Below are 24,718 nucleotides of genomic sequence, written 5' to 3' on the forward strand. Positions count from 1 at the left end.
CTCTGATACATCCTGCACTAAGGGTGTATTTTATTAACAAGCAGCTGTCACAATCACTCCTATTGTAGTTCTGTTGCTTCACTCTGTCCAGGCCAGAAATAAAAATTCCTTTTATGAAAAACTGCACCATTTACTTAGATATTCTTTTCTGCTCTGGCTTTTAGTTATTTGAATATTATCCCCGCCCCATACCCCCAGCAGAATGTAGGTTCTTTGCTAATTTTTATTCAGTAAGAGTCAAATTTGGGTGAAGAATTATAACGAGAGAAGTAAACAGCAACAGAAGTAAAGCCAAAAACTTTATTGCTAAAAAGTTAAGATAACTGAAGTAGGACTTAGTAATTTCTAATAAAATATTTACTCCAAGAGCGAAAGCTGGAACGAGTCATCAGTTTAAAAATAACATTTTCAGTTTGAGGCCAGGTGCGGTGGCTCACGTCTGTAATTCCAGCACTTTGGGAGGTTGAGGCAGGTGGATCACCTGAGGCCAGGAGTTTGAGACCAGCCTGGCCAACGTGGTGAAACTCCATGTCTACAAAAAATAAAAAACATTAGCCAGGCTTGGTGGCGCACATCTGTAGTCCCAGCTACTTGGAAAGCTGAGGCATGAGAACAGCTTGAACCTGGGAGGCAGAGGTTGCAGTGAGCCGAGATTGTGCCACTGCACTCCAGCCAGGGGGACAGAACAAGTTTCCGTCTCAAAAAAACAAAAACAAACAAACAAACAAAAATTATAAGTTTGGAAATCTGTGGAACTGTATGTTTCTTTGTCCTTTAGAATCCAATTCAGTGGTACATTGTGCTCACATATAGAATTCATTGATCACATAAAAATAATGATTGGTTTATACAAGGCTGTCTTAACCATGTAGTTAGGACGTTTTCAGAGAGTTTAAAACTGGCTCAAGTGCTGTTTTATTAGGAAATGTCACATTCTATTAAGAAAAAAAAAAAAAACACAAAACTTTACTTGAATCAACTTTACTACATTTATTTAGACAGATTAATATGACTTCTTTAAGCAGAAATACTACTGAACTGTTTGTATTTATGTATGTATGTATATATATATTTATTTATTTATTAGAGATGGAGTCTCGCTCTGTCACCCAGGTTGGAGTGCAGTGGCGTGATCTCGGTTCACTGCAAGCTCCGCCTTCCGGGTTCACGCCATTCTGCCTCAGCCTCCTGAGTAGCTGAGACTACAGGCGCCCGCCACCACGATTGGCTAATTTTTTTGTATTTTTAGTACTGACGGGGTTTCACTGTGTCAGCCAGGATGGTCTCGATTTCCTGACCCCATGATCCGTCCACCTCGGCCTCCCAAAGTGCTGGGATTACAGGCGTGAGCCACAGCGCCCGGCCTGTTTTATTTATTAAATCATATCGACAATATTTTAAAGTACTTCTATAAAACTTTCAACAGTTCTAGAAAAAAATAATAATAATCAGGAATATCAGAGTCAGCAAGGCAATCATCTTTTCAGTTCAATGGTAAAACCCAAACAGCAACAGTTATATGTTTCCTGATATTCTTTGATGGCTGACTTTAATTTGCCTTGGTTAACAAAATATGTGGCCAATATAATCAGTACAGCAACATATAACACATGTAACTATAGCCACCAGAGACTTTGCTGTAAAAATGGTTGTAAAACCTACTCTTTCCATTGCAGGGTATTTGTAGCAATCTTGGCAATGGAAAGTAGATTTATTGACAACAATAACAACAGTAAAAGATGCCACATTTCTGGACCTTTCTATTACTTTATAATAAAGTAACAGTAAAGTAATATATATACACACATACATATACACACTTAAGTATATACTTTATATATTGAAGTACATATATTTATATATTTACTGGAACATATAAATATAAATTTAAATAAATATTTCTATATATTTATATATTTATTGATATATATGTATATATTTAGTACTTAATCACAACGAAAAGCAGTTATGTGAAAATTATGCACATAATTCACCACTTAACTGTTTTCTAAAATCCAGGATTTTATGGAGAAATTTCTTGATAAAGCAATTTACAATTACATTAGAAGTAGAAGTAACAGAAAATCTGAATAGCTCTATGTGTATTAAATAACTCTTCCCATCCAATAAAAAAGTCCATGCACTTAACAGTTTCACTCATTTGTTCTATGAAATACTTAAGAAATAATAGCAGTGTTACACACATTTGTACACACATAGATGCAAAGGAATCACTTCCCAACACATTTTATGAGAAACAGAAACCCTAATTTCAAATAAAGATACTATAAAAGACACAGACACACACACGTATATTTATATACATATATATATACACACACGTATGTGTGTCTTTATAAACACTTTAAGAAAACATTAGTGAATTGAACCCAACAGTATATAAAAGGATACCATGACAAAGGAGGATTTGTCTCAGGAATATTATGTTGGTTTAACATTCAAGAATCAATTAATGAAATTCACCATATTTATTTACTAAAAGGAAAAAAAAATCAGTACACGCAGAAAAAGTATGTGACAAAATTCAAAACTATTCATGATAAAAACTTAGCAATCTAGAAATAGTAGGAAATTTACTTATGCTAACAAGCAATATCTACAAAAAAAACTGACAGCTAACCTACTTAATATTGGGGCTAGCCTGATCTGATATTTACTTCCTATAATGCTACGGCAATAAAAATTATTTGATATACAATATGCATATAATCTGGGATATACAACTATTTTAAAATCCACCTATTAGCAATCTTAATTCCCTCTGCAACCTTTGGCCATCTTTGTCATGTAACTGAACAAAGTTACAGGATCTAAGAGATTACGATGTAGGCATTATATAGCCGTTCTGGGAAATCCTTGGTCAAGTTCCTCTTTCAGTGTCTAAAGAGATCTTATATATCCACATAAGTATAGACTTTTTCTTCCAATTTACTGGGGGGAAAATGGTATTAACCATGGGTATCATTTGTTACTAAAGTGAGCCACAATAAGATCAGTGTGCAGGTTTCACACAAGAAAAGTTACAAATGTTTAATGAAGTGATAGTGTAATGCATGTTTAGCCTCTAATATCAACATTAAAAAATCAGATAGGGTTCTGCCCATTGAATTAAAAAGTCAGATAGGGTCCTTCGTCAAATAAAGTAATGGTGTTTGGAATGTATATCTCATTGTAGAAAAAATTTCTAAGCCACAGAAGGTAACAGGAATAAACACATCTCTTCTCACACCTCTTTAAAAATGCTGTTACATGGTAGAAATGTGGTCACCTTCTCCAAATTACACTCACCCTGATTCCCGACCTCTGTGCTTAGACTGAAAAAAATAGCCCAGATATCTAGGATCCAGTGTGAGTGTAATTTAAATGATGTTTAATATTGTTTCAAGAAGAGAATAAAAGGAGAATAGAAAAACTGTATGACCATTCTTTGCTTCTTTGTGCCCTGAAATATCCATCCTTATTGCTCATTTAAAAAGAGAAAAGGAAATCTGGCTTAGAGAAGAGCATTATTCCTGATTTAGTCAAAAACCCAAAATTGCGAATCCCAACTTTATATCTAAGACTCCTTCATTCTGCATTGTGGAGATATATAGATATATATATCTAGATATCTATCTAGATAGATATCGATATATCTATATAGATATATATCTATATATATATAGATATATATATGTATATATCTATATATTTTTTTGTTGTTGTTGTTAAATGCATGAGGCTGAGCATTTTGTCCATTTTTGTGCACTACTGTATGCATCCTCAGAGCTTAGTAGAGTGCCTGGGGCACATGGTACTTAATCGGTGCTTTTAATGAAAGAATGAATCTATCCAATTTGCTCTGCCCAGTGGGATATCATCTTATAGGCATCTTGAATTCCTCATCATTAAAACCGATTTCACATTATCTGACCCATAATTCTGCTCCCAGAAATTTACCCTGAAAATCTGCCTCTAACAATACAAAAATACATCTGCACAAAGTTATTCATTGTAGTACTATTTATAATTACTAAAAAACTAAAACCTACCTAAATGTCAAACCGTAGGTGATTGAATAAACCATAGATATCATGCTATAGACACTATTGAATATGCAGCTGTAAATAAGTATATATATATAATAGCCTTTATAGAGTAATACTTAGCTCTATGTCATATATGTTCATATACATATGACATAGTAAATGACATGACTTATACTTACATACTACTCTATAGTGAGTATAATGCATATATATATATGGCATGACTTATAGAAAATATCAAATACAACAAAAAAGTATAATAGAGCATATATAACATATTACATCTTATGTAAGAAATGAGGTAAACCTAAGAAATACATGTTTCTGTCAACTTTTACCAAAAAAATCTACAGGGAAGATAAACCAGAAAATAATGAAGGTGTTTATCTTCAAAGGATGAGGTGGGAAGAATGGAATAGAGAGTGGAAAGTATACAAGAGAGACTACAACTTTTGTGTGTGTCTGTATATATTTGTTTGTGTTTAAATTTTATGTATAGTATTAACTTTTAGAAGCATGTCTGTGTTTTCCTTATAAAATAAAACAAAAACAGGAAAGGAAGAAGAAACCTAAAACAGAAAGCAAACTAAACTAAATTAAATTATATTTCTAATGACTACTATGAGCATACTGAAGAGGAGTGTGGGAAAGAACTAAGGCAAATTATTTATGAACGCAGTATCTGACTATATATCCTTAGTACTGGACATGATGGGACAGTGAGGAGAAAATTGCAAACTTGCATAAATTTTTTTAGAAAGTTTTTTTTTTAAGCAACGCAATTCTATAATAGGCAAAGAAACTCAGAAACTAATTCAGTTTTATTATAGGACTGGACTGATTAGTAGAAGTACTGAAGTCAGAGATCTCATGACAGTAGAAAAACACAATTATGGAAAGGAAGCAGGCCAAAAAGAACCCGGTAGAGACAAACTGGAATGGCAGGTGTAAAGTGATAATATCTAAAGTACACATATATGTGTGTATATGCAAGCACATGGACACCAGGTGTATTTATGTATAAATAATACATAAATACATACATTTAGTGGAACTGTGTGCTGAAAGGCCCAGAAACAAAGTCAGCCCAGTTGCAAAGAGTTTACCGAATGCCCATTCAAAGAAACCAGGGCTCTATGGAGAAATGCCTGATTTCAAGGCTGAATCCAAAAGGGTCTAGAACATCTGGTGAGGCTAGAAAGTAAGGAGGTATTTTAAAAAAATGGGACAGAGTTACAAGGACAGAAACCATTTTGAAGAAGCTCCCACTGACCGTATCTGGGACCACATGTGCACTAAAATAAGTACAGCAATGAATTATGAACCTTTGAAAAAGAGAAAATCATCATTACATATTGATGATAGATAGACAAGGAAGAAGGGAAGGTTTTTACTTATAGGAGAATGACAATGCTGACTGGCAAACAGAAAAGAAATAATGAAGTTTGAAAATAATTGTGTTCTAACTTTCATAACGAAGATTAGATCAGGCAAGAATTGTGATGAATAGATGTTAAACATGGGGAGAAATTTAGATGAGAAATATATTTTCATGATTGTAAAATGTGTCCTCATTAGTTGCAGAGGGGAAAAATCATTAACACAATGGAGAAATTGAGGAAAACCTTAAACAGGTGCATAAAAATTATCACTGCTAATGAAGTACAAGTGGACATCTGTGTTTCCAGATATGATACCTTTAGGAGATAGCATGAAGTAAGTAGTATTTCAACTAAGAATGAGGAACCTGAATCTAATTATGAGGAAATATCAGAACATCAGATAAATACAAAATGAGAGGAATGAATTCTTCTGTATACGTATTATGAGAGAAAAAAAGAACACTCAAGAGAATAAGATAAAATGCTAATAACTAGTAAGTCTGGAAAACAAGTATAGAATATTTTGTACTGTCTTTATTCTTGTAAACTTTCTGTAAGTTTAAAATTATTTCCAGACAAAATGGATTTTTAAAAAAGTAACGCGTGAATATATGCTTCTTGAAGAAAAAAATCAGATAGATATAGAAGGAAAACTGAAGATGAAAAATAAACTGTTAACCTCTCTAACTCATCTTTTCCCCGCTGGCAGCCAAATTTCACAAAGTCAGAATTTTTTAAATTTTGTTTTGTTCTGCTCTATCTCAAACACCTAGACCAGTGCTTGGCAAGTAAATAGCTGCTACATCATTCATTTGTTGGATGAATTAATGAATAGGTAAATAGTAATGTCCTGTTCCTGTCACTTTATTTAGATATATATTAAAGTTTTGCCTTATTTATTGAGTAAATTGGGTCAAATTACTAAATAACTCAAAATGATTTCATTCTTATCCCTGAAACATGCTTTATCATTATTATAACCAATTCTTGCTCTTTCACTCTGAAAACAGGACCTACATCTTGGTTAAGATGTTTATTAGGGCAGGTAATTAATACTTTCCAAAGCTGCTTAAATAATTCACTCCTCTCTGCCTTTCCTGCTGTATCTGTAATGCAAGTCATCCCATGCCTTTGTACCATCTAATTACTTTTCTTTCTTGTCACCTTACTCTTTATCTTGGCCTCCTTCAACCCACGCAGTCAGGGTAACCTTCAAAACATAACTTTGTAGTCAAAGTTTCCCTTCTCTTAAAATTTTCAAAATGACTTTTTATGCCCTATAGAATTGATGATTAGCATAGATTACAACTGTTTCATGAACTTTTTATTTTTCCAATTTTACTGAGGTATAATTGGCAAATAAAAATTGGATATGCTTAAGGTGTTTACCTTGATGTTATGATGTGCACATACTATGTGAAACAATCACGGCAATCATGCTAATCAACATATCCATCACCTCTTGCGATTACCGTATTTTTGTGTGTATCAAGAACAACTAACATCTACCCTCCTATCAAACTTAAAAGTATACAATACTGTATTGTATTGTTAACTATATTCACATTGTTATACAAGTTATTCATCTTGCATAACTTACTCATCTTGCATAAATGAACTTACTCATTTTGCATAACTAAAATTTTGGATCCCTTGACTAACATCTTCCTATTTTCCCTTCTCTGCAACCCCTGGCAACCCCTATTCTATTCACTACTATAAGCTTGACTATTTAGATTCTATATATAAGGAAGATAATGCCATATCTGTCTATGTTTGGATTGTTTCAAATAACATAAATTCCTCCATGTTCATCCATGTTGTTGCAAATGTCCAGATTTTCTTTTTTCTTTTAAGGCTGAATAATATTCAGTAGTATATTATACAAGTAATTATATATATTCATATATATATTTATATATATACATGTCATACTTTTCAAATTCATTTATCTGTTGATATGGTTTGGCTGTGTCCCCACCTAAATCTCATCTTGAATTGTAGCTCCCATAATCCTCATGTATCATGGGAGGAACCTGGTGGGAGGTAACTGAAACATGGGGGCAAGTTTTTCCCATGCTGTTCTCATGATATTGAACAAGTCTCATGAGATCTGATGGTTTTATAAAGGGTAGTTTCCCAACACATGCTCTCTGGCCTGGCATCATGTAAGATGTGCCTTTGCTCCTCTTTTGCCTACTGCCATGATTGTGAGGCCACCCCAGTCATGCAGAACTGTGAGTCCAATAAACCTCTTTTTCTTTATAAATTACCCAGTCTCGGATATTTCTTCCAAGCAGTATGAAAATGGACTAATACATCTGTCAATGCACATTTAGGTTATTTCCACAACTTGGTTAATGTGAATGCTGCAGTGAACATGGAAGTGCAGCTCTCTCTATGCAATAATGATTTCCTTTGGATATATATCCAGCAGCAAAATTGTTAAATCATAAGGTAATTAATTTTTAATTTACTGAAGAATGTCTGTACTGTTTTCCATAACAGCTGTGCCAACTTACATTCCTACCAACAGAGTCATATGCCCACTTTAAAATCAGATTATGTGAGATTTTTGGCTACTAAGTTATATGAATTCCTTATATATTTTGGATATTAACTCATATATATATATATGGTTTATAAATATTTTGTCCCATTATTTAAGTTCCTTTTCACTCTGATGATTATCTCCTTGGCTGTGCAGAAGCATTTTAGTTTGATGCAACCCCATTTGTCTATGTGGATACCACTGTCAAATGCTTTTTCTGTGTCTACTGAAATGATCTTGTGGCTTTTTTTTCTTTCAACCTAATAATGTGTTCTATTGCATTGATTTGCATGTGTTGAAAGATATTTGCACTCCAGGGACAAATCCCATTTAATCATGGTGTATCATTATTTTAATACGCTGCTGAATTTGGGTAACTAGCATTTTATTGAGGATTTTTGTATCTATGTTCACCAGGAATTGGCCTGTAGTTTGCTTTCCTTCATCTGGCTTTGGTATCAGGGTAATACTAGCCTCATAAAATGAGTTTTAAAGTGCTTTTTCTTCTATTTTTCAGAATAATTTGAGAAGGACAGGTATTAATTCTTCTTTAAATGTCTAATATAATTTACTCATGAAGCTATAAGGTCCCGGACATTTCTTTGTTGGAAAGTTTTGGCTATTGATTCAATCTCCCTATTTGTTACTTGTTTGTTTGGACTTTGAGTTTCTTCTTGACTCAAGTTTCATAGATTATATGTTTCTAGGAATTTATCCATTTTTCTAGGTTATCAAATTTGTTGGCATATAATTGTTCATAATAGTCTCATGTCTTTTTTAATTTCTGAGGCACCCGTTGTAATTTCTTCTCTTTTGTTTCTGATTTTATTTATTTGAGTCTTTTAATTTTTTGCTTAGTCTAGCTAATGGTGTATTGATTTTATCTTTTCTAAAAACAAAATCTTAAGTTTATTAAATTTCCTCATTTTTTTCAACAGTAACATATTTCTACTATAATCTTAATTATTTCCCTCATTCTGCTAATTTTAGGCTTAAAGTGTTTTTATTTTGCCACTTTCTTAAAGAGTAAAGCAAGGTTGTTTATTTAAAGTCTTTTTTCTTTCATAACACAGGCATTTATTGCCATAAAATTCTCTCCTAGCAATGCTTTTGCTGCATCCCATAAGTTTTGTTATGTCATTTTTTTTTGGTCTTAAAATAGCTTTTAAAATTCCCTTTGATTTTCTATTTAACCCAGTGATTGCTCAAGAGTATGTTGTTCAATGTATTAATCCAGTCTTTTGTTGCTATAAAGACATACCCGAGACTGGGTAATTTATAAAGAAAAGAGGTTTAATTGGCTCATGGTTCTGCAGACCATACAAGCATGGTGCTGACATCTGTTTGGCTTCTGAGGAGGTATCAGGGAGCTTTTACTCATGGTGCAAGGTGAAATGGGATCAGGTACTTCAAATGGCAAATACAGGAGCAAGGAGGAACAGGTGCTACACACTTAAAACAACCAGATTTCATGAGAACTCACTATCATAAAGACAGCACCAAGCCATGAGGGATCAGTTCTCATGACTCAAACATCTCTGACAAGACTTCAATTCCAGCATGGAGGGTTACAATTGACACAAGATTTGGCCTGGAGGTATATTCAAACTATATCTTTTAGTTTTCACATATTTATATTTTTTCCTGTTTTCCTGCTGTTATTGATTTCTATTTCTACTCCATGGAGGTTGGTAAAGATACTTGGAATAATTTCAATCTTCTTAAAGTTGTTAAGACTTTTTTTGTGACCTAAAATGATTTATCCCAGAGTGCATCCCATGAGCACTTGAGAAGAATGTGAATTCTTCTGCTGTTGGGTGCAAAGTTCTGTATATGTCTGTCAGGTCCATTTGTTCTATAGTATTGTTTAAGTCAGTGGTTTCTTTAGTGATTTTCTGTCTAGATATTCTATTCATTATTGTAAGTGGGATATTAAAGTACCATAAATTATTTCATGACTGTCAATTTCTTGCTCCAGATCTGTCAATATTTGCTTTATAATTTAAGTGCTCTGATAGAGTCACACTAATTGTCATATCTTCCTGGTGAATTGACTCTTTTACTATGTAATGATCTTTTTTTTCTGTCTCAAGAGATAGTTTTTGACTTAAAATCTAATTTGTCTGATAAAAATTTAGCAACCCCTGCTTTGTTTTGGTTACCATTTGCATGGAATATCCGTTTCTGTCCCTTTTCTTTCATCTTATGTGTGTCTTTAATTGAAAGTGAGTTCCTAATGGACAGATGTAATTGTTTTGTTCATGTTTGCCTACTCAGGCTGTAATACTATCAAAATGTATACTTGATGAACATATTTTCATTAAATGAGTAAATTATCAGCATTACTAAAACTTCCTTTAAATGTGTGTGTGTGCATATATAAACAGCTTAGATAGATAGATGGATAGACAGATATATAGATACAGATATATAGGACTTAGTAGTCCAATTTTTGTTGAGTCATCTTCTTTTCTGTAATCCTAAGAGATTTGTTTTCTTTGCATTTGTACCTGACTCTGCACTCTAATTCTCCTTCACCCAGTAATCCTTCTGGATTCCAAGATGGCTTTCCTTATTAGGTTGAATCTTTGTTGCCTTTTTTCCCATTCTATTTACATTGGCATTTATTCTATACTCATGTCATTTTATTTATCTAAATCTCTTAGGAAAGGTCTAAACACTTAGTGAGAATAGATCTCAGTACAGATGTTACAGCTATATGATCAGACCATAAACAATTAGTCCCCCAATTCTTTAAGGCAGCACTATTTGCAAACACTAGAACTCAACTAAAAACAAAATATCTTCAGAATACAAAAAGGAAACTAAGTTTACTAAGTATTTCTCTCACACACACAACAAATGTACACACACACACACACACACAGACACCCAAGTTAATACATATTGCAAGAATGAAGGAATTAATAGGTCCTAGGGAATAACTGGGTGATGAAATAATCTGTACAACAAAACCGCATGACACAAGTTTACCTATGTAACGACCCTGCACTTGTACCCCTGAACTTAAAATAAAATATTAAAAAAAAACAAATTTTTAAAAATTATTTTGAGATGGTATTCTATTGTTTGTATCTATTTCAGCAAAACAATGTGAATGTGAGCTATGGGGTAGATAGCAAAAAGAACTTCAATAAACAGAATTGAAGAAACTGTGTTGGAATATAAGCTGTTAAATGAAAGTCTACTTTACTTCTTCAGTTTACTTGTCAAGGACTTGCTTCCTGATTCACGGAATTAAACTATTGGAATACTTACCTTCGAGGATGATTGGCATCAAACAATGTGTTGTCATCATCCTCATCATCTTGTTCTAAAGGTGTCAATTCCATATTTTCTATGTTAGTGTCCAAAACTCCGTATCTCCTAGTCTTTCGGTTTCTTCTTCTCATCCTATCAAATTGAACAAATTAATGAATACAAATTATTTAATATGGCATAGATGATCCTTAGTTTATATTTATTTGTAAAATAAATTATTATTCTGTTTCTGACATAGAAAGCACTCAATATCAGAAGGGTTACATTTCAGATATGCAACAAATTTACCACCTAGGATTAAACGTCATGAAACAAAACCTACTCCTACATGTTTATGTGCCATCGCCTGTTTCTTCTGACATACTCTCTTCTCCCTGTGTCAACTGATGGTGTCGACAAATAACTTTTAAGCCTTAGTAAGGTACTGTACTTTAAGTCTTAACTTTTAAAGGCTTAGGTCAGGTACTTCTTTAATGAAATCTCCTGCTCCAGCCTTTTCCCCATGTTCTCCATGCTTTCTTACCACTGTTTAGATGTCCCTCTAAGAAACTGTATGTATATGCATGTTCACAGACTAAACTGATACCCCACAACTCTAGCTGCGTACCAGAATTACCTAGGAGTGTTTTTTAAAGTCCCATGTTTAGGCCCTAACTGAATCAAAATGTACAGCAAAAAAGAACTAAATATCAATATTTTGTTGAGGTTCTACATGTGATTCCAATGTGATATAAACCATTATCTGAGATCAGTGGTTCTTGCAATGTGGTTCTCTGGATCAGCAGAATCACAGTCACCCAGGAACTTACAAGAAATGCAGATCTTCACGGCTAGCCCAGACCTAGTGAATGACAAACTTTGAAGATGGGGCCCAGAAACCTGTGTTTTAACAAACGTTTCTTAGGCTTTTGATGCATACTCAAGTTTGGGAACCACTGGCTTAGTGAAATTGAAAAGATTCAAGGGTGCTTAACATTCATTATTATTAGCTGTATGTATGAAATCTCAAGATTTAGAGTCCTACTTCCAGTTTGTGTCTCAAACAACTTGTTCTTTTCCTTCAAATCATTTACCTTAATTTGCATTCCTATGTGCTGATGTATGTTTATGTGGTGTTCATTCATCGGTCTCTCCCAGTAAGTTCTTTGAGGGCAGCAACCAAGACTGTTTTATTCACCACTATATAACCACTTTCTAGCATAGTGATGTATCAATTAAGATGTTCCTCAATTAATTGCTGAGGGTCTGAGTGACTTCTACCTTGGCGACCAAAACTATGACCCTGTAAGGAATGGCTAAGTCATCTCCAAAGCAACAACTGCAACTCCACACACAGCAAAATGTGTTTCACAAGAGTGTCCATTGGAGTTTGAAAACAAAATAGAAAATATTTCAGTCAGTTATCACAAAATCAGTTTACATAAACTCTGATTTACTCTGTTTGACATAAGTGGGATAAGAAATACTTGGGCTATAACATTAACTGTAAAGAGCAACATGACGGCCGAGCGCGGTGGCTCAAGCCTGTAATCCCAGCACTTTGGGAGGCCGAGACGGGCGGATCACGAGGTCAGGAGATCGAGACCATCCTGGCTAACATGGTGAAACCCCGTCTCTACTAAAAATACAAAAAACTAGCCGGGCGAGGTGGCGTGCACCTGTAGTCCCAGCTACTCTGGAGGCTGAGGCAGGAGAATGGCGTAAATCCGGGAGGCGGAGCTTGCAGTGAGCTGAGATCCGGCCACTGCACTCCAGCCCGGGCGACAGAGCAAGACTCCGTCTCAAAAAAAAAAAAAAAAAAAAAAAAAAAAAAAAAAAAAAAAAACTTACCTGAAACAAATACTTGAGTCTTACTAAGCAACAGGTATGATATTAGCTTCTGGGTGTAAAGTGCCTGGTTTCAGGGTTAAAATTTACAAAATGTTACTAAGTGTGAACACAAACCAAGAAAATTTCCACCAGTCATTACCTATAGAGCTATCTATATACACGTCTAAAGTGATGGCACAGGAAACAGAGAGTTAGCATAGTATTTAAAGTTACAAATGTAACTAATGAAAGGGTCAGTAAATATTAGTACTAGCAAAAATGAAGCAGTATGAAATCCAAAGTACTCTTTCTTTCATAGTGAGAAATTAAGTATGTTTAGGTTGTTACATTAACAAGTATGTGTGTGTGTGTGTATGTTTGCCCACACACCCACACACACCATGTAGACCAGAGGTCTAAACTTTCTCTGTAAAAAATTAGATAGTATTTTTATGCCCTGTAGGACACACTCTGCTACGTATTCATTTAAATTTTTGTTTTGTTTACCACCCTTAAAAATATATAAATGGATGATTGATAGATAGATAGACAGATAGATAAAACATTCTTAGCTCTTAGGTGTTACAAAAACATCAGCGGAAGGAATTTGGCCTGTGGGCCACACTTTGCTAACCTCTGATTTAGACTTATGAAAGTAATTGGCAAACAAACAAAGAAAAGAAATAATAAATGTATTGTCTTTAGAAAGTAGAAATAGAAAAACAGTCTGGGCACAGTGACTCACATCTGTAATTCCAACACTTTGGGAGGCCAAAGTGGGCGGATTACCAGAGGTCAGGAGTTTGTGACCAGCCTGACCAGCATGGTGAAATCCCGTCTTTGGTAAAAATATAAAAATTAGCTGAGCATGGTGGGGTGCACCTGTAATCCCAGCTACTCGGGAAGCTAAAGTAGGAGAATGGCTTGAACCTGGGAGGCAAAGGCTGCAGTGAGCTGAGATGAAGCCACTACACTGCAGCCTGGCCGGCAGAGTGAAGACTCTGTCTCAAAAAAAAAAAAAAAAAAAAAAGAGAGAGAGAGAGAGAGAGAGAGACAGAAAACTAGAGGAAAGTTAGTTGACTATTCGTGCTTTTGAACCATATCATTTAATGATATCTGCATGCAATTCTTTGATTTTAAAAAGTGATTACATAAGAGTGAGTGAAACTAGTTGGAAATATAAGTTAAGGATGTTGAGAGTTAAAATTTCTCTTTCCTTTTGTCAGTCTTTTGCTCAGTTTTTGAAACCATATGGGTTCCAAACATTTTGACATTTTTAGTCAATAAAGTTAATGTCATGTGAAATTATTTTTGGAAGTAAACTAGATTCTCCCAGGTCATATATATCAAACAGTTAATATGTTAATCTGTCATTGTTAGTCACAGGACAGGTTGGCTAGTCTTAAAACAAACAAACAAAAAATGATATGAATGTAGGGCTTAAAGACTTTAACATTCTGCTCATCTTATGTTCTTCTCTACATTTAAAGTCTTTAACGATTCCTAATCTTACAATAAGCGGTCAAACTAATTTGCCTAATAATACTATTTTCCCTATCTGTGTATAGCCTAAACATTTGGCTGCATTGGTTTGGACATTTTATTCTTTATTCTATCCTTTAATTTAAATGTGTATGTAAATACTATCTTCTTAAAATGAATCCAAATTCTTTAGAAACAAGAACCTATTTCATATATAAAAACAGAATATTGTTAGGCATCAAAGAAATGGGTGATGCAGTTCTAATCTAAATGAATTTACTGTTTTAGTATATGTACCGACTCATCCAAGAATGAGTAAAAAATGCTGTATACTATTAAATAAAATTTAAACTAGAAATGTAATTTCTCTAAAAATGTCTTTGCACTGTTCAAAGATATAGGGAGTGATAATTATGTGGTCATACAGCTACATGGACACATAAAAACATCAACTATAATAAAACACATACACTCTATTACTATATGGGGTGATTCATCTCAAGGAAGAAAAAGAAAAAAATTATAAAGCTTTCAAATAACTTGGGTGATTCAACAAATACTATTGAAAATACTAACAAATATTAAGTATAAAATAAAATACACATTAAAACACACCAAAATTTTAAGTAAAAAGGCTACTTTGTCTTTTAATATGCATTGTGCATTATTTTTCAAAAAAACAAAAACGAGAGCTTTAATATTTATGCAATTTTAATAGCCATGGTTCTTTTCTTATAAATGAATGTCTTCATTAGGCTCATGACACCCAAACTCATCTACATGTGTGTTGACAATTACATATATATTATACACACACATGTAGATATAGACAAATATATGCACACTTTTCTACTAGACATAGTAAATGCATTTGGAAATGTAGAAACAAATTTTGCCAGCTTCTAATAAAAATAAAAATAGAGACTTTACACATTTGCACAGAGGAAAGTATGGAAGCCTGAACAGGCAAAAGAAAAAAGCTATATGATTACTCATATAGAATTATATTCACTCATCACCTGGTATGCACAGATAAATGATCCTGGTCAGATGCTTTCTAGGTATTCAAGTTAATATTCTAATAGCTGCCTTAATATAGATGCAGATTCCTTAATGTTCGAATACACTCAGGTTGGTTAAGAACTATTTCTCTTCCAATAACATGTATATAAGTTAGAGTATCAAAATAAAACTAAATCACTAAAGTAAGTTTGATAAAATTTTACGTAAAAATATATGATGCCCCATAAAATAAGCACAACAGAATAAAATTCCATTTCATTTCATTTTTGCTCTATGAAAGGGAGAACACCAATCAATGTAACTTGCTGTGGCTTGATATATCCACCTGATTTAAGTTTGCTGTAATTTGTTGTATCTACCTGATTTGATATTTTCTCTTCTTCTTTTTTTTTTTAACTAAGCATCTGTAGTGTAATATTATTCCTTAATTTCTTTTGTAGAACATTCAAAGCTAGCCTGAAGAATATATTATTTACTATACACACACATATACACACTCCCTTATGTGGTTAGACATAACGATGAAACAGTAAATAATAACCTATAACGAAAACAAAATTTTTTCTTGACTATTTTTAGAAAAAAGTAAACTAATGACCAAGAATAAATGTGAAACTTTCTTTACCCCTGAAACATAAATGAATAAAAATTAGAGAACCACAATTGTATCATCAGGAAGTCCAAACCTATTGAATATATGACACATAGTCAAAATTCTTTTGAAGAATTTGACATCATTCTCATCTTTATTCCCCATTTCCACAACCCAATCCATCAGTTGTTAGTTCCACTTCTTCAAGAATCAGATACTAATAAGGGATGTGTCTGCATGTTACAGGTTGAACTGTGTCCTACAAAAATTCTTATGTTGAAGTCCTAATCCCCGGTACTGCAAAATGTGACCTTATTTAGAAACAGGGTTTTTATAGAGGTAATCAAGTTAAAATGAGATCATTAAGGTAGGCCCTCATCCAAAGTAACTGATGTCCTTATAAACAGGGAAATTTTGGAGACAGACACGCACACAGGCAGAACGCCATGTGAACATGAAAATGTCATCAAAAAGATCAAGAGAGGCCTAGAACAGATCCTTCCCTCACAGATCACAGAAGGAACCAGCCCTGTCAGTACCTTGATTTTGGATTTCTAGCCTCCAGAACTGTGAGACAATAAATTTCTGTTAAGATAATCCATTTGTACTTTTTTGCAATAGCTCTAACAAACTAATATAGAACATAAGAGAACTGTTAGGGAAGGGCCTGTGAAGGATAGAGAGAGAGAGAAAAGGGAAAATAAGGAGATCTTACACTGGGTAATAGAGGTCTGACACCTGTGAAAGAGTAGAAAGGAAGGATGACCAGCTAGAAAGAGTTGTAGCTTGAAGTGCAGTTCTGGAAGAGTCTTCACCAGGCCAGTGTAAGCAAAGGTTGCCCATTAGTGGAGGTCCTTGTTAGTCAGGATGGCCAGGTTCTGCTCCACTCAGTCATCGGCTAGGGACAAGTTTAGGGGTTATTGTCCTGGCATGAATGCTGTGATGGACCCAAATCTGCGACAGCAGGAGGATGTCAACCAACTTTGCTTCCTGTAGCGCGTTCTCTTGAATGGAGGTCTGATTAGTGTATCTCCACGGCTGCCACAATCACAAGGTATTATTGATTGTATTTCCTAAAAATAATTTAAATTCATTTATATTGCTTCACCATACCACTGCTGTCCTCTCATCTCTTCCTCTGCCGATTAAAATAGCTTCCTAATTCACTATCTCTACCTACTCTGGTCACCCATTAACCTTCCCTTCATTCTCTAAAACCTTCAATAGTTTCCTATTACTCAACATTAAGTAATGAGTCTATAATATATAGCCTATAAAGATGAGCACAGGATGGACCATGTTTTCATCTTTAGCCTCATCTTATTCTTTGCTCCACATCCCACTCCAGGTTCTGAACTCCAGCCACATAGCCTTCTCTCAGTCCCTCATGATGGCCGTGCTTTCTCTGCCATTGGCCTCACACTCTTCTCCCACCCACCACAATACTGTTGTGTGAATGCCTGCTCATCTTTCAGCTGTCAGCTTAAATATAACTTCCTCAGGAAATCCTTTTCTGTTCTACCTAACTAGGTCACAGATGTCTACTATTGGCTTCCACTGAAACTATATACATGTCCTTTAAAGTGCTTATGAACAGTTTACTTGCATACTTATTTAAGTAACTATTTGTCATCCCTACCAGACATTTGATTTTGTGAGAGCAGGAGCTGTATCTGTTCTTATTCACCACAGTAAACAGCACACAACTTCTGCCATAAAGTTGATGCCTGATAAGTATTGCTAAATAAATTAATTGACTAAAATATATAGATGCACCATATTTCTTCCATTTTCTCTGTATAAGAAAGATATCTAAAATTTTATATATAAATTATCACCCTTGGAATAAAACAAGCCTGAAAAAACATCATTTCCAGATACATACCACAACAAAATCTAAGGGAGCTAGCCAAATTTAAAATCATAATATGAACCTCTGGAGGTAACAGCTTTCTGACTCAGGACCAAAAAAAAAAAAAAAAAAAAAAAAAAGTATTAGGATATTTAAAAACATTAAACATGTACTCACATCAGGAGCTCTAAGATTTCATTTAGGATGTTTTAGGTATGGTCCAGGCAACTGTCATACTCTAATCCAACTAGAATCCCTAATATTTAGCTTGTATCCTATGCTGAGGAGTTTTATTTTTGTCCTTTTGGTATGTAAATTTACCATATTCTAAAACCACAGTTTTCCTTCATATGTACTACAAATAACTCAAGTTTATCCTTTCAAAAGCCAAACTGGCTTTTTGTACTACTTTTAATTTCTCAGCATTCTATATGGAACCATATTCAATGCTAAAGATATTCCTGTCATCCTATACAGAAGAAAATGAAATTTTTTAAAAGTCTCTTTTTAACCTCTCAGGATCATTATAATTAGTGACCTTGACATAAACTCTTAGGAGCTATTAAAATGTATGTGACTCCATGTTGAAGTTTGCAGATTATACTTTTGAATTCCTTTAGCATTTTTTCATATTATTTAAAAGCCCTCTCCATTAGCCTGATAGGTATCAAGCTCTGTCCCTACCACAATCTTGACCACGTGTATCATTAACTAGAAAGTTCCTCCAACGAGGTATCCTGCTACTGCTGAATTCTAATAAAGTGTTTACTGCTAACACCCAAAGGTCAACAACAACAACAAAAAAATCAAAAGCATGTTCATGTATGTTCAGGACACTGCAACCTTCTTTTCCTTGATAGATACCTTTTCTCTCCCAACTCCTTGTAATTCAGTACATACAATCAGTTCCTGTGCTTAGGTTTGTCTCCTGTTGAGGGCATGTTAGCAGACACCCCCAGGTAAAGTAAATCCTAAATCAGTGTTATATAGTTTGGCTTTGAAGTATTCCATATGAAAGTATGTAACACCTAGTTTCCTTGTCATATCTCCTCTTTGTCTTGACATGAATTACTTTGTCTTCCCTTTTAGGCCCTAAGGCTCAGGATGTGAGACTTGATAATTCTTCTGACCTCCATTTCTAAAAAATTACCATGAATTTATTTCCCAATCAACCTTAAAGTCCTATCTACAGTTCAGTACCCCCCAAGATTCATCCTTTGTAGCCCCTCACTGGCTCTATTACCAACCTTTCATTTCCCTTACACTGACTCTATCTACAGCCCTGTCAGTTCTACCATCTTGCTGATTATAGCTTTAGCAGTCAGGTACCACAGATATATATACATAGATACATACACACACACACACACATATATATATATATATATATATACACACAGAGATTTAAGTTATACATAATACAAATATACAAATATTTATAATATATAACAATATTTGTATATCTATATATTTAAAGCTTCCATTTCATAAGCGAGAAAATTAAAGTACAAAAATGAAAACAGTGATAATATTAATAGTTTATGAGACAGAGGTATTAAAAACATTATAGTAAAAATTCCCAGATAAATTGTAATTGGAATTCCAGATGCAAAAACATGCAATTAAGAAGAGCTGATGTTTTCTGTGCAAGCACATACACCAGGCATTAAGCTAAACAGCTCATAAATATTACCTGATCCTCATAACAATCCTATAGGTTAAGTGCCTTCATTTCCTCCACAGAAAGGCAGAAATTAGAGAAAATTAAATGTGGGACAGTGAATGGTAGAGCTAAGATTCATACACGAGTAATTTGACTACTGAGTCTGCATTTTAAAATATTGAGACAAAATGTATTCCTAATGAATCTAAGTAATTTTAATGAAGGTCAAAAAATTAGGTGAAAACAGTCTGCTAAACTTCAAAACAACTATCTCACATTATACCAGACTAGATAATTGTTTTAGTTGAACTATATTTTCTAATTCATCCTTATGTAGTAAAAATAATAATAATAACCTGGCAGCTACTTGCATTAACAAGTATAATTATGTTGTTTTGATTAGTTGTTGTTCTGATGAGTCTCTCTCTTAATTTTGATCACTGTAATAGAATCTGCTTTGTTTAGAGGCAACTTCTTCTGGCTTAACAGAACCATGATTTTGTTTAGAGATCCCAGCCCTAAGGAGTACATAATGGCCATAATAATTCATTCAAACCAATCATGAAAATATAATTTTCCTTTTGCCAGTCATTGTCTAGGAGTAAGCAGATGAAGCAGTTCGTGTCTCTGGTAGTGGGGTTTCCAGGAAAGATTTTTCTCCCTGATTAAAAAACAAAACAAAAGGATAGAGAAGGCCTCCCTTCTTACTTAAGATACTATTGAGTGAGAACATAATATTTAGAGGAGAGGTAGGCATCCTACAGAAAGGCAAGTGTGGAAAAGTACGGAATTCTTGTAATCTCCCAAAGCCACTGAACCAAACCTGGGCCTATTCATATACATGATAAGTAAATGACAACGACAAAATATTTCCTTGTGTTAAACTCACTTTTAATTGGATATTTTATTATTTATAGCTAAAAACCTCCTAACTGATAAGGACACTTAACATATTAGTTTATCTGAGCCACATTGCTATTGTATATCATCTGGATGTATGTTTCCTTGTGATACTCTTTAAGAATCTTTCAGGCAGGTTCTATCAGCAATCCCTCCACTTTGAATAAACCAATCAAATATTTTATCAGAAATTTTCAATCTTAAATAACATTGCCACCAAAAAGCTCACTAACTTTTCACAGCTTCATTTTATACTTGTTTTCTCAGCTTAGTACACTTTTCCCATCTCCTTGTAGATCACATCATTCCATCACATTTTCTCAGAGATTTGGCAGCCCAATTTGAAGAACACGACTGTTTTCAAACTGGGCTCTTCAGTGTCCTAGGTTTCTGTGGACGTGTGGCCAATCAGTGCATTATTGCTTTTAGTTAGTTTATATATTAGGATCCCACCATTAAAACAATATGGAAATCTACATTATTAAAACAATGCACAAGACATGGTATCATGGAATCTGTCATGTCCACTGTCCCTAGACCTCAGAAAAACTGCTCCACTCATACTTTTTTAATGAATGGGAAGAAATGGTTAATCATATTTTCTACCATGACAAATCACTCATTTCCAATGATAACTAATACAAGCCTGGGATAAGCACCTTTCTAAACTAGGACTGTCAATCCCTATGGTAGATTGTGATGGATGATGTGGCCTAGCTCATAAAGATAAGATAAACCAATCAGAATATCAACTTTGGGAAGTCAATATGGAAGAAAATATGCACATATATATGCACACATGAACATAAGTCAGTTGTAATGGGTGATAAAGACTAAAGGAGTCAAAATGACATTATGTAGAATAAAGAGTATGACAAGTCATAGTAGATCACAAGAAAGCAAAAACTCAGAGAAGCCAGAAGCCATGGGATAGAAAAACATCTACACAGTAAGCAGTGGACAGCGAGAAGAAAATAAAAACAAGTAATTAAAGAGTAGGCCGGGCGCGGTGGCTCAAGCCTGTAATCCCAGCACTTTGGGAGGCCGAGACGGGCGGATCACGAGGTCAGGAGATCGAGACCATCCTGGCTAACACGGTGAAACCCCGTCTCTACTAAAAAAATACAAAAAACTAGCCGGGTGAGGTGGCGGGCGCCTGTAGTCCCAGCTACTCGGGAGGCTGAGGCAGGAGAATGGCGTAAACCCGGGAGGTGGAGCTTGCAGTGAGCTGAGATCTGGCCACTGCACTCCAGCCTGGGCGACAGAGCGAGACTCCATCTCAAAAAAAAAAAAAAAAAAAGAGTAGATGCATTTCGTTGATTGTTTATGGCAGCATCACTTTTTGAAGAATTGGGATAGTTTTGCAATGGGTATCAATGTGTATCTGGTATAGTGCATATAACTAATAAGATAGCAAAGGGAGATAGTGCAGACCAAGCTAATGGCAAAAAGTATTAACTGTGTATTATTTCCAGGCTCAATAGAAATTTGTTTTACTATTTTTTAAGATTTAAATTCATACCAATGAAAGAGTAAACATATAATCAATCAATTACTTCAAGAACTCACTGAATAATATAGAAGAAATGGCAAAAGTAGAGTTCAAACTCTGAGTTCTGCAGGAGCTTGGGCACTCTTCCAGCAATATGACCTTTGGTCTATCACTTCATATGGCAGATATTACTAGTGTTCATCAAATATTGACCTCCATTCCCCTGCCCCCTACACATAGTACCTACTCACTTCCCATAGTAGCCTCATGACTAGGACTGGTCAATAAAACATGAACAGATGTAACTGTGCCATTTCTAGGTTAAGGCGTTTGAAAGCTCCTGTGCATTCTCTGGTGTCTTTCACCAAGCTCTGACAACTGTGAAGGACATATGTTGGCATGGCAAGACCAAACATTAAAGCCAGCTAAATTGCTGTTAACACATGGAGGACAACTGTCTTGGAGGATAGCCCAAATCTGCGGCTGAATTTTCTTAAAGAAGAAATAGAATTTCATTGTATTATGGCATTTAGATTGAAGTTGTTCGTTCAACTGTAGCTTGTACTATACTGATTAAAATACATAGCTTCTCATATCAGTTTCCTAATTTGAAAAATTATCTATTCACCTCAGAGTAGAGGCTGAAATAAGATAACATTTACCAAATAATTTTATAAGGTTTTTTGTAAACATCTATATAAAATCAAGGTATCTACAGTATACATAATGACAGGAAAAATAATAGTTCCTTTAAACAAGAATTGTAAGTGATAATACAAGGTTAAAATTATGTCATACATTTTATTAACATGTAACATATATTAATAATGTGAATTTTGTTCTATGGATTTCAGTAATTAAAAAGTTAAAACTAAAACTATTATATTAACTACAGGAATAAAGGCATGCATGGAAAATTACACATATGCTCATATGTATGTAAATTAATTAGCACAGAAACGCAGAGACAGTTTATCTTTTGGATGTTTTGCTTTACTATTGAGATGACTGGTGAATGCATAAAATTACAGTATAACTAAAGTCAAATCATAGTATATATTATCACTTTTACATTACAAAAGCATAATACAGTTTGGCTATACAGAAAGAATTGACATTACATGCCAATCAAAATCTTACAACAGTCAACATCTTCATGTTTTTCTACCAATTTTCAACTCTATACCAACTTCTTCTTCCAGAAAATAAAAGGATTATTAAAGAATATAGTAATAAAAATCTCTCCAAAAATGCCAAGGAAAACCTGATTTCTTAAGAAAGTGATTTCAATTACTATAAGATTCTCAATTTATGATTTAAGTATTTCTGTAGATATGTTTTATACCATACTAACAATGCAAATTACCAACATATCTTTCAACCCAATTTCAAAATTTATCATATTTATCATATTTTAGAAAAGATCAAACCTAAGTAATTTTTTAAATGTAGTCTTCACCAAAGATAAAATTAAAATCAAATGCAATAATATAAAGAGAAATACCACAATGGGCACTGGAGATCATGACAAAAGAACTCAAGAACTTTGAAGAGTAGGAGTAGAGGTGACACTCAAGATATTTAGCTATTTAACAACTGGCAGGGCATAAGGACCATCTAGTTAGAACAGATGCTTGCTGTAGCAATGGGTCCAGGAACACTGGTAGAGTGTATTGGTAGATACCACCTGAGCATTGCTACCAGTTGATAGTAATGTTCAAATGCTATTGATTTTGTTTTCAGAAAAACTTTACAATAACTCACCAGAAGCATCTCAATCTAGTTTCTCCATTGTGTCCCACATTCAACCTCTATCAATTACAGAGGAACGCATTTTCTGGTTTACTCTAATACCTCTAGGACTGCAGTCATGTTAGATATACATTGGTGAATAATCTACACATTATCTTGGGTAAATACATGCAAATAATATACACCTGTTAAAAAAATTGACTTCTCTGCACAACCATATATCATGAGGTTCCAGTATGGAATTGAAATGAATTAAAATGACTACATTATTGCAGGATTGATGTTAACACCTCTCTCACATAGCTACCTCACATTTCTAATCTGCATTTACATGTTTTGATTTCACATACAGTATTTCTTTTCTATTGTTTTCCTTTCTCTTTCTTTCTCTCTCCTTTTTTCCTCCTCCTCCTCCCCTTCCTTTGCCCTCCCCTCCCCTCCTCTTCTCTCTCTCTCTCTCTCTCTCTCTCTCTCAATCTCTCTCTCTCTCTCTCTCTCTCTCTCTCTCTCTCTCTCTCAATCTCTCTCTCTCTCTGTCTCTCGGATCTCATCTGTTTCTGGGATGCAGGGGTACGAATGCAGGGGTATGAGCTTGACTTCCTGGACTCCAGTGATTCACTTCAGTTTCTTGAGTAGCTGGGGCCACAGGTCACCATAACTAGCTAATTTTTTCTTTTTTTCTTGTTAGTAGAGATGAAGTCTCACTATATTGCCCAGGTTGGTCTCAAACCCTGGATTCAAGCAGTTCTCCTGGCTTAGAATCCCAAAATGCTGGGATTACAGGTATAAGCCACCATATCAAGCTGATATATTATTTCTTATTTCTTTTTGATATTAATTCACAAAACACGTGAAAATTTACTATTTTCTAAATAAGGGCATAAAGAGC

The 24,718-nt window shown here is 34.3% G+C and overlaps 1 protein-coding gene across 1 annotated transcript in view; it reads right to left on the reverse strand.

Moving 5' to 3' along the window:
* Positions 1-24,718, reverse strand: part of FAM174A (family with sequence similarity 174 member A) — a 45,086-nt gene that overhangs the window by 11,651 nt on the left and 8,717 nt on the right. The window contains exon 2 of the mRNA XM_010352961.1: positions 11,262-11,396. Within this exon, the coding sequence (XP_010351263.1) occupies positions 11,262-11,396 (135 nt within the window). The remainder of the gene's footprint in view (positions 1-11,261; positions 11,397-24,718) is intronic.

The sequence above is a fragment of the Rhinopithecus roxellana genome, chromosome 3 (assembly GCF_007565055.1).
Source record: "Rhinopithecus roxellana isolate Shanxi Qingling chromosome 3, ASM756505v1, whole genome shotgun sequence".
Lineage (NCBI taxonomy): Eukaryota > Metazoa > Chordata > Mammalia > Primates > Cercopithecidae > Rhinopithecus > Rhinopithecus roxellana.